Source organism: Oratosquilla oratoria, chromosome 17, assembly GCF_046742065.1.
Source record: "Oratosquilla oratoria isolate Oo_2021 chromosome 17, ASM4674206v1, whole genome shotgun sequence".
Lineage (NCBI taxonomy): Eukaryota > Metazoa > Arthropoda > Malacostraca > Stomatopoda > Squillidae > Oratosquilla > Oratosquilla oratoria.
In genome coordinates this window covers 14,949,250-14,961,529 of record NC_134793.1, presented here as the reverse complement: position 1 = coordinate 14,961,529, position 12,280 = coordinate 14,949,250, and the positions used below count along the sequence as shown (strand labels likewise).

Genomic DNA, 12,280 nt, shown 5'->3' with positions numbered 1-12,280 from the left:
AAATACTGTCCATAAGTTTTTCATTATTTACCGATTAAATTTCTACACAGCTCGTATTCTAAATAATTGATTCCAATGTCAGCGCTCTTTGTTAGGTGCATCAACTCTCTTTTTACCATTTACTAGCAGCCCTATTCTGCTTATAGTTTTTTTTTTTTTTAAAGGGCAGGATAGATAAGGTGGGGAGAGGGAGGGAGGGGGGGTTGGGGGTTTAGTGGAAGGAAAGAAGGAAATGGAAGGAAGGAAGAGTTACGAAAGATGTGGGACAGACTCACTTGCTCGATTGATTTATAGTCTTTTTTTTTATATATTGTGAACAGAATCCAAACAAGGAAGAAAAAGAACTCCTCTTGTAGTAGTATATGCACTTGGTACTAGGGCACAAGGATATGAGACAGAAATATAGTCTAACTCCCCCCCCCTACCGAAAGCAAATGTTATACAAACGGTTGTTGAAAGGTTATCACATAACATGCATACTTTCAAGTATGTGATGAAACAGTGTTTTTCTTTAGGATATTTTAAATATACAATCACATAGCTCATACATAAAGAACGCTGTTTATATGATCTTAGGCATTTTATCTATACTTGAGACAAAATAGTACTTTTTGTTTCGAAGTTTGTCAAAAATTTGTTTAAAGCTCGTATTGCATACTTTACTTAGCATCGCATAGCAAGAGAAATTTTCAATAAAAATTAATTTATTTTGTTACTGTATTCGATTTTACATTGATAAATTTCCAATATTGCAGTTATTAAACAAACATACTTTTCACACACCTTCAATTAACGTTTGCTAAAAGTACACAACCATTGACTTCTGGGGGGGGGGGGGAGGTTGTTCGCTGGAGTATTTGTCCTCTTTTAGTGAACCTATAACTCCACATGTCTTTTTAGATTTGTGATAAATTTTCTTCACTCTTCTTGGTGAAACACCACGGTCGCCTTAAAAATCAGCAACCCACGGCCACACTCGGCCTATGACCACTCAACCATCTTCCAGATTGCTGGATGGGGATACCAAACAGTCTTGAGATTATTATTCCAACCTTCTGCTACGTTATTTGTACGTGGCTGATCGGTGAGTGAAACTGGAAGCACATTGCACACATGGACTAGGAAAACTTGAGGACGCAGACTAATACCCACTCGTAATGATCCTTGCTATATTCTGCGTTGACGAAATTGCCGGAAAGGCTAGAACATCTATCTGACCATAAAACTAAACTTATTGTTATGTTTCATTAAGCTTTACAAGACCTAAAGACCAAATCTTATGCCATATAGATTGACTGAGGTGACAGAAACTGGACTATTCTAAGGCTCCTCTGCATTTCGGTGACTATACTATAAATTGTGTAATTGAGTACAACTACACAAGTACATCTCCCTTAGTCTGGCATAATAAAGTGTATATTCTGTACAAATGTGTACTTTGTATCACTGTGCCCAAAACGTCCTATCCTTACCAAACCCGTTTGCAACTTCTGCCTCTTAGAAGAGACTGCAAGAGACCATAAGGCCTACTATAGGGAGTTCAATATCCCTTGCCACGTGTTATCCTCATCCATAAACTTACCTAATCTTCTCTTCAAACAACAAATAGTTTCAGCGCTCACTACATGGTTACTAAGTATGGATGGTCGTCAAGTAAGTGAAACGATTGGGCCCTTCTGTGGATGTGTTGTGTCTTACTGCATTGCTCCTGTCGCTGGCAGAAGGCGGAAAACGGGTTGATGATGGACAGGAGTGGGGTAGGTAGGGGTGGATGCTTGCCTTGAATGTTTACTTCCTATATAAGGCGACGAAGCCTTTGGTATATAGAATTTATTTACAATCCCACAGTACGTCCGGACAAAAACACATACACACTCAGGTAACAAAGCACGCACACCTAGACAGGTTATCAAGTTCTGTAGATTAACTTAACAGGGAAATCGCTCCGAACATAACCAAGAATTGTACTGACACGTCTACGTTGCCTTTCACTGAAGTTATGAAAATATGACGATGGAATGTGAAATACGTAAATGGACATTGTTAAGGCGGAAAACAAGTGAACTGTGAACGAAATTAATACCTTGATAAGGCTGGAGGACAACAACAAGGCTTTTATTTTCGTTAACACTCGAATGCCAAAAATTAACACAAAAGAAAAAGTTTAATTCGAACGCAGCTGTGAAGGATTACAAAGGATTACAAAGGCGGAGCATGCCGACAGGAGACCTTTTGGTCCATATCAAGGTCGGATGCGAAAAAAAATATTATAATGATAAATAGATAAATAAATAAATAAATAAGTAAATAAATAGATAAATAAAATAAATAAATAAATAAATTAATAAATAAATAAATAAATAAATAAATAAATAAACAAATAAATAAATGAATAAATAAATAAATAGATAAATAAAACCATAATAAAGTAAATAGTAATAAATAAAGAATAAATAAACCAGGGAGGCTGAGTTCAATTCCAAGATTGCAGTGACGAAAACAAAAAACAAAAAAAAACAAAATGCGAGTTGCATCGGGGTAAAGGAAAAAACAAGACGGGGCAGTGATCGTCTGAGACTGTCTCAATACTGCGACACTTGGTAAGGTTAATAAACACACACACACACACACACACACACACACACACACACACACACACACACACACACACACACACACACACACACACACACACACACACACACACACATGCCCACGCGCTCGCTGAGCAAATCGACGAGTAGTGATGGAACGATACCAGAATTTTCAGCGATTCCGATACGAGTTCCGATACTCCTTTAAACCTCCGATTCCGATACATGATTAATAACTGTACTTTGTACATAAAACATTTATATCCCAAACCATCTGCAGGGCCTGGAAGTAGCCATTGATAACAGGTATCGGAATCAGAAGTCAGTATCGGAACTCGTATCGGAATCGGAACTTAGCATCGGAACTCGTATCGGAAGCGGAAGTCGGTATCGGAACTCGTATCGGAATCGGAAGTCAGCATCGGAACTCGAATAGGAATAGGAAGTCGGTATCGGAACTTGTATCGGAATCGGAAGTCAGCATCGGAGCTCGTATCGGAATCGGAAGCCAGTATCGGAACTCGTATCGGAATCGGAAGCCAGTATCGGAACTCGTATCGGAATCTGAAGTCAGTATCCGAACTCGTATCGGAATCTGAAGTCAGTATCCGAACTCGTATCGGAATCTGAAGTCAGTATCCGAACTCGTATCGGAATCGGAAGCCAGTATCGGAACTCGTATCGGAATCTGAAGTCAGTATCCGAACTCGTGTCGGAATCGGAAGCCAGTATCGGAACTCGTATCGGAATCGGAAGTCAGCATCGGAACTCGTATCGGAATCGGAAGTCAGTATCGGAACTCGTATCGGAATCGGAAGCCAGTATCGGAACTCGTATCGGAATCTGGTCAGTATCCGAACTCGTATCGGAATCTGAAGTCAGTATCGGAACTCGTATCGGAATCTGAAGTCAGTATCCGAACTCGTATCGTAATCGGAAGCCAGTATCGGAATCTGGTCAGTATCCGAACTCGTATCGGAATCTGAAGTCAGTATCCGAACTCGTATCGGAATCGGAAGCTAGTATCGGAACGCGTATCGGAATCGTTTAAATTGCAGGTATAGTCCCATCGCTCCCAAGAGTTTAATTCGAATTGTCACCATTCGATCTTGTTCAGGCGAGGCAAGACTTGAGGGGATGGGGATCAGTGGGTCACAATACAATAAAAGACCCGATCAGCCAACCTTCAATTCTGACCCCTCAAATAATTTAGTTACACAATAAGTATCAAACATGACCACACGATCACCCAGAAAGAATAAGTATAATCAAGTTACGTTTTGTTACCTATTCGTACTAGTAATTCGTAAATATATTCTGAGGGAACAAAAAATATAAGATAATATTCGAAAACCTTTTATCAGCTATTCGTTGTCTAATAAGCCTTGGAAATTAGTATAGAAACACTTTTGAAAATGTGGACTTTTAAACAAAGACTCGGGTACAAAAAGCCACAAAAAACGCCTAATCCAAAACCACATATATCTTTTTACGGCGAGGCTGAAGCAGTAATTTAATGACCATAATTTGAGATGCTGATCCATTGGGACGAGAACTAAGGATACAATTAAAACGTTTTTAGTGTTAGAAAGTCTATCTCTACGCGAAAGGAAATTATATATATGTACACACACACACACACACACACACACACACACACACACACACACACACACACACACACACACACACACACACACACACACACACACACACACACATATATGTATATATACATATATATATGAACACATATATACACACACACACACACACACATATATATATATATATATATATATATATATATATATAAATATATATATATAAACACATATATAAATATTATATATACATATATATATATATATACATATATATATATATATATATATATAAGCGCATATATACATATACACATACAGACATATATATATATATATATATATATATATATATATATCTATACCGGTATATATCTATATATATACATATATATATATATATATATATATATATATATATATATATATATATATATATACATATATACACATATGATAATGTGGCCACCAATGGCAAAACATCCATGATAGAAGTATTTTAGATTATCAGAGAAGGAAAATGACATATATTTCTTATTTGCATACAAAATACCGCATAATGGGGGGAATGAGATGGCTATGCGTTATATATCTATTTCTCATTTTCATTTTTAGTATATTCTTTATCATATAGATTAATAATACCAATTCTTATTGTTTACTAATACTAGGAAAAAATCGGCATTATATATTTTTTGTGCATAATTTAAGTTTCTGAATGCTATTAGTAATCTATTAGGTGATTAAAAGAGTGACCTGATATCAACGAATGTGAATAAACAGGTGTTCACAATATTATACATAACTAATTAAACTGAATCAACTTAGAGTCATACACGCACATTTATTATCTAATAGTGATGGGATGATACCAAAATTTTACATGATTCTGATATGGGTCCCTATATTCCTCTAAATTTCTGATTCCGATACTAGTCACGATACTACTCTAAGTTTCCGATTCCGATAGATGTTCATAAAGTATTTGCTTGCCAAACCAACTGCGGGTTTGAAAATAACCATGAATTGTAAAAATTACAGGTATCGGACTTGTATCGGAAGTTTCGAGTAGTATCGGGACTTATCCGAACGAAAAAAAAATAATAATAATAATGAAAAATAAAAAAATAAATAAAAAAAGGTATCGCCCCAACACTATGTAAGAACATACTCCCAGTCACTGAGGTATAATAAAAAATAAATAAATAAATAAATAAATAAATAGATAAATAAATAAATAAATAAACAAATAAATAAATATATCAATTAATAAATATAAATAAATAAATAAATAAATAAATAAATAAATAAATAAATAAATAGATAAATAAATAAATAGATTAATGAATTATCTATGCACATGGATAAACAAATCTACATTGGGGTACATTATACATACTAAATACCGTTGAGCTGAAATAGACAAATTGAACATTCTTGTTGCATGATTCTCCCAGTCCTGCAGTAATTATATTATTGTCACCTCAAATTTCACTGACTTTAAATCCGCAGCCCCACAGCAGGTGGCAGCGGTCCCTAGGCCTTCCCTTAGGAATCTTGAACCCAGTGAAGAGATCTAGCACCTTACCCCTTAGGCTACCCCTCCACTTATGGGGAAGATCTGATGGGTTTTAAAGGCCACGTGTATGTCCTTCCTGGGGTCCCTCGGTTCTGGAATATCTTCATAAATTTAAATGAGGGACACGCGCCTCCTCGGTCAATTCAATTATAGTCCAAGTTAATTGACATGTTTTACCACGAGGCTGATCCGGAAAAAACTTTGCCTCGTGGAAAGGATGCCCGTAGCTTTGCTCAGTGTATTACATTCAACGATTTTCATTTCAGCCCAACAATGTTTTTCCTTAGGTAAGCAAGAGAGTAATCGTGCGACCACTATGTGAGCCCTCTCCACCTCCTTTCCCAGTTCACGACGCCGCGCATTCAAACTCGTCCTTCCTCCCTTGTCCGTAGCCTCCATTGCGCCTCTCGCGTTTGCATGTGCACTCCTAGCCCCAACTGCCCCGCACCGGCCGAGCCACGAGCCGGACCAACCTCAACAACACAGATGGCGGGCGTACGATTAAGGTTCCAAGCAAATCGAAACCGCAATAAACAGGCATAAACATCATCCTAGGTACATGTAGTTGATATCTTATGGACAATATACATAAATGGGTAGTCTATCTACTAGACAATTGAAGGAAAAGGGGGAGATTAAATGCGGTTTTGGCAGTTGACCGTGGATGGGTGACACAGCACGTGGAGACCCTCCAGGTACGAAGGGGAAGGGGGGACACCCGAGTGAGGGATGTGTATATAGCTACGCTCCCGCCCTACGTCAGATCAGTTCTATCCGCCAGTGAATCCAGGACGTATTGAGAGTTCAGCAAGTTCCAATGGAATACTAAGTGAAAGTGAACATAGACCTGATATTTGCTCAGTGGATATTATAAACAATCAAGTGTCTTGTTCTGCTAAACAGTGAAATGTAAGTGTCAACGCCCGGTATAGGGAACTTTCCCGCCCTGTATGTGATTTTTACATGTGAAGAAGTTTTCTTTATTTATTTTTTTGTTAAACTGAGTGCAACCAGGCAGTGAATGTTAGTGTTTAGTGCATATTATGTGAAACACAAACGAGTTTATACCACCTACAATGTCTTAAATCACAAAACCGTATGTATTTCCTCAAAGCACAACAACATCCAAACTTTTCGATCGACACACACTCGTACACGGATATTCAAGGAGAGTTATACAGACTTGATCAAGAGTCACAAAAGTGGCTAAAGAAATTAAATTCGAAGATTAAAGTTATGGGCATTACATATTTAAGGATAAAAGTTAACTTAAGTGAAAAAAGAGAAGTAGATTGTACTTCTATACAAATAGGGTTAATGCGATCCATTAAGTAGTCCTGTTATATTGATCACCGGTTCGCCTATATTTGGAATGTTCGTTTCCGTATGGTCTCCCAAACTTCAAGGTAGACATTGACATGTTGAGAAGGGTTAAAAGGGTGAACCATAAAACGCCTGCGAAATGTAGGAAAAAAAAAATACGGAAACAGCACATTCTTTATAAAGTACAGTATAAGCGAAGATTAGTACTAAATAACTCATCCTTGGCATTCATGTACTTATATTTGTAGTCAAAGACAGCGATTACACTATACACTGCACATCATTATCCCGTACTTAAATGCACGACTGTTACTACCCTGTACGTCTCTTCAACCACACTTCACTACCAGCCCACAGCTAGCTGCCTGCCTCAACTGCAGCGTGGGCTCCACCTCGCAGCTATGCCCATTTTTGGCTGAACTGACATCTTACCCTTACACTATTTTCAGTGCTTCCGTTCCCTTTCCAACCACCGTTCTGTTGCCTTTCCTTTTCCTAATTCCAAACTAATGTGATTTCTTTTAAACAACGAAGACACAAATGTATGTCAAATGCGCTTAGATCTTTCTCTCACTCCTACCTCACCCGTCCCCATTTCCTGTTGACTCCTTCCCAAGGATTTCTCTTCTACTCCCACAATACACTTCCTCCATTCGATTCTTTAAGTTCTTAAATTTCTCGTTGCTATACACCTGCATGACAGTTTTCACTCCCACAGTCGCACATTTAGGCATCTGTATAAGTGATGTGTATTTGTGCATGTACACGCGTTTTTAGTAAAATACGGTATAAGATAGGACATGAAAGGAAACTTGCCAAAGTTAAATATATCTCGAGGGCGGGGATGAGGGTAGGGTAGCTTGAAATCGCTCGCCCTCCTGCTTTGATGGGATGACGTATAGGGAACCGCGGCCTCGAGGTAACCGACCACGCCCACAGATCACACAGGAAAGAAAAATAATAGTGATGTCCGCACTTGATGAATGTAGGGCATTGTAAGACAACGTTCCATTTAAGATGTAATGGGGTGTCAGGGTAGGTTATGGTAGATATGGAAGTAGTATTCTCTGGACAGATGTAAATTGTTGGATGTGGAATGGAGGGTTATTTTTCATATATTTCCATGGTTTTAGTGTTACTTTTGAGTAGTTTTGACCTTATGTGGTTTTAATGCAGTCTGTGTTCTTTGTAGGGTTTCATATGAAACACCAAACATCATTTTCTAAAGCTGATCATTGTGTTGACCTTTCCCCCGAGGTTGAACCCCGAGGGCCGGTAACAGGTTTCTGGGACAGGCCTGAAGGGATCTACACAATGAGGTCTTGGAACTATTGATAGAATTCAGACAGGGATGAATAGAATTGAGGGTTTTATGTCCAAGAAAAGTATTGACATACAGTGGGGTTGCCAATAGAAAGCAACCAAATAAAAACAAAACAGGAAAAAAAAAAAAAAATCCTGGTAAAGGTGATGGCAGTTTCTTTGCAATAGGTTTGGGGAAAACGTGTACGTAACCATTTAAAGGAAGTTAGGCAAAACCTTTACAGATGCACAAATATATGGTGTATATTATTTGTATCGGATTTTACCTGAAATGATTTTTGTAAACACGGTTATGTTTAGAATCCAGAGGATTAATGTAGGATCTCTTTCTCTTTCCAGATTGTAATTCATGATGGACGCGACGCCAATGGAAAGCGGCGCGCCCATGGACATCCCATTGAATGGGATTCCAAGCGCTACACCCAGTATGGCTACTGGCGCCCACTTGCTAGATGAGTCTAGCGCCTCGATTCCCCAGGTTGGCACCAGGCCACCCTACCAGTGTCATTTCTGCAACAAGGTCTTCGCTATTCCCGCTCGCCTCCAGCGCCACTACAGGGTACACACTGGAGAAAAACCCTTCAAGTAAGTATTGAAGCCTTATTCTTGGGGTGCTGGGATCAGGGAGGGAAGGAATTCGACTTTGGATCGTATCTAATGTGGGGTTGATTGATAGTTTTATGAAATACTGCTTTTGAATATACTGCCATGCCATTCTGACGTGAACCGTCTGTTCTTCCCCAGATGCGAGTATTGCGAGAAAACCTTTAGTGTTAAGGAAAACTTGAACGTGCACCGTCGCATCCACACAAAGGAACGACCTTACCAGTGCACCATCTGCGGAAGATCCTTCGAACATTCAGGGAAACTTCACCGCCACATGCGGACCCACACAGGCGAAAGACCCCACAAATGCGAGGTAAGGATGAATATCCATTACTTAGTTTGTTCTTGTATTGAATATGTGTGGACTTTAAGAGCTAAGCTTTTGACATGTGAATAGGGTGATGGCAGGGACTTCTTCTTATAAGAGGATACTCATGTGTCTCTTCTTCCTTGACAGATCTGTGGAAAGACCTTCGTACAGTCGGGTCAGCTGGTGATCCACATGCGTGCGCATACAGGAGAGAAGCCGTACACGTGTGACTACTGTCAAAAGGGTTTCACGTGCTCCAAACAGCTCAAAGTGCACACCCGCACCCACACGGGAGAAAAGCCCTACGCCTGCGATATCTGTGGGAAGACTTTCGGCTACAACCACGTGCTCAAGATGCACAAGATGTCTCACCTAGGAGAGAAGCTTTACAAATGCACTCTTTGTGAGGAGTTCTTCAGCTCGCGCAAAGCACTTGACCGTCATATTCGTGACCACAGCGAGGGCGACATGTCCGTCACAGGATCCTCATCTCCACCAGGTTCTTCCTCTGGCAGCTCTACTACGTGCGAAGGAGAGGAAACACCCGTGCCGTATCAAGGTTCCTCCGAGAACCACTCCTGGGATAGTCAAGATATTGGGCCTGCGGGCCCAGAGCCATTTCTCGACGGCAACAGATCCTGTGAAGGATCTACCACCGACCTCGGGCGAAACTTTTCAGGAGTCCCATATCAAGGACTACCCCTTAGTGGCGGAAACAGTGGATCCAGTAGTGGCTCACGATCACCAGGATACATCAGCGATGACAGCGGTAGAGGCGTTAGTCCCTTCAGTGATACTGTGTCCCCCCCTCGATCTCCAGACGCTTCTCGAGCTTCTTTGACACCACCCAGGATCATAAACCCGGCATCTACCGATCTTCCCCCAACTGGGTATGCACATTACTTCTCTCCCCTGTACACTAATATGTCCGGTATGACCACGCACTTTGGTGGAGCGCCGACTGTCACTCACGGTGTGCCCCATCTCCCGCCTGTCTACGCGCCAGGTATGCAGGAAATCCCTACCTCTGTCTCGTTGTCTCATCCTCTTTATCACCACAGTCAACATACATCGCAAAGTCCGCACTCCTACGAGACCACGATCCCAACTGCCACCCATATTTCTCAACCCACCTTTATAACGGCCGATACGAGTATTAGCCAACCCACCTTCGTCAATGGCACCGCGAGTACTGGAGCCGCCGGCAATGGTAGTAATAACAACCGCATTCCTCGCCTAGCTGTCTTCACCACGAGTACGGGCGAGCGGCTAGCGTGTCCAGCAGAACTCCTCCTCAGACTCCAGGATCACAGCGACTTCGAGTTGGAAGAGGATTCGCGGAGAAAACGAGAGGAAGAAGCAGCTCACCGGCGGGACGCCATCCGGCGGCAGAAGGAAGAAAATTTCATGCATTCAGTTATCCGGGTCCTACAGGCGCTTATGGGAGCTGAACGGATTACCAAGATGGGTTACCCGCAGGTCTCAGTGGACGATATCGTGATGCAAACAGTGACCTTGGTAGGGTCGCAACCTTGCATTGAACCCTCTCTCTCTTCCATAGACAGAGTTAAGGTTAACCTCAGGCTCATGCTCGAGCTTTGTGTACCGGACAATAATATGTGGATGAAGTTTGGCTGGAAGGGCAAATCTATCGAGGACATCATCAACGAGTTCTTGCAGCATTGCTAGTCCTATACCCTCCTCTGCTCCTGTCCCACCTTACTTCCTTTCCGGACTTCAGCACTCCTGCTCTTCCAACCGATCTCTGTATACGGATCTTAGCATCGCGTATGCGCATTTGCACCGCCCCGAGTTTGCTCACCTTCACCAAAAACCGAGTCTCAGAAAGCGCGAGTTACTTCATCATTGTTCTTCATGTTTGGATGTTCATACTATCACTCGGAGGTCTCTGCGAAGTCGAGAGGGGCAATCGAACAAAGGGGACGGCGGAGAGCCTGGTCCTCCTAATCCTCGCCATTCTGCCCGTGATCTACGCTAGGACCTCGTTCACCTCCACCTAGTCCTGGAGTCGGTTCCCTCCCCCCATCTCCTCGCTGGGCGGGAATTCCTGACTTCGTTCTCATTCTTACATTCCATGCGATGTACCTTGAGGTCTCATTCCTTGTCCATATTATTGCGTATGTGATATTTATTTTTTCGTCATAGAATATATATCCAATAAAAGAATTGTTGTTCACATGTTCTTTCCTTCTCCCAATCCTCGGGAAAATACAAAGTTGGAAATTGCGCTGTGAGCGCTACAAAAAAATACAAAATACCATAGATGACTTAGAAAATGAGCATAAGGATAATAGGTGCTAATAAAATAAATCTGGACAGTAGAAAATGAGCTGCACTATACACATAAAATGGGTCTTTATCTTGAGTAGATTCTAGTGGCCTTTAGCCACAATGCAAGGTGTCTAGGTATGGTTAAGGAACATCCTTATTCATTTCACTCCACTCGCGTAATCAAACACAGAACGTTAAAAATTATGAAATCTGGCAAGGCACTTGGGTTAGACGGATGTCACGTGGAGTGTCTGACTAATGAGGTTTAATGTGTGCCTAAGGAAGGGGAATATGACGGACGACTGGAAGAGTGCTTGTATAATTCCACTTTACAAAGAAAAATGGGACAGATAGGAATGTAGTAGCTCAAAAGATGATGGCAAGGCAAATGATTGTTAGTTTTATTAGGAGAAGAAGAAAGTGAATACTTGGGGAACTCAAAGCGGTTAGAAGTTTTACCCGAACAACAGAGCTTGAGCTAGGGTAGGAGGTGGAAAGCGTAGTTTGAGAGGAAGGTGGGGATGCGTCAGGGTTGTGTAATATCACCAGGGTTGTTCAAAATATACATGGATAGGGTAGTACGGGATGTGAATGTGATGGTGAAGAGTGCGGGTTTGGAGATAGCAAGCGAGAGTGAAGAGAAGTGAGC

At 41.1% G+C, this 12,280-nt stretch overlaps 1 protein-coding gene across 1 annotated transcript; it reads left to right on the top strand.

The window, feature by feature from the left end:
• Nucleotides 1-6,525: 6,525 nt before the first annotated feature.
• LOC143034437 (uncharacterized) lies at nucleotides 6,526-11,536 on the top strand. The gene is made up of 4 exons (XM_076200491.1): nucleotides 6,526-6,686; nucleotides 8,763-9,008; nucleotides 9,168-9,342; nucleotides 9,487-11,536. The coding sequence occupies exons 2-4, from the start codon at nucleotides 8,773-8,775 to the stop codon at nucleotides 11,026-11,028; spliced, it is 1,953 nt and encodes a 650-aa protein (XP_076056606.1). The 5' UTR covers nucleotides 6,526-6,686; nucleotides 8,763-8,772; the 3' UTR covers nucleotides 11,029-11,536.
• The last annotated feature ends 744 nt before the right edge of the window (nucleotides 11,537-12,280 follow it).

Coding starts and splice junctions, on each gene's coding strand:
- LOC143034437 (XM_076200491.1), top strand. CDS start 8,773: ATGATGGACGCGACGCCAATGGAAAGCGGCGCGCCCATGGACATCCCA. Junction 9,009..9,167: donor ACTGGAGAAAAACCCTTCAA/GTAAGTATTGAA, acceptor GTTCTTCCCCAG/ATGCGAGTATTGCGAGAAAA. Junction 9,343..9,486: donor AAAGACCCCACAAATGCGAG/GTAAGGATGAAT, acceptor CTTCCTTGACAG/ATCTGTGGAAAGACCTTCGT.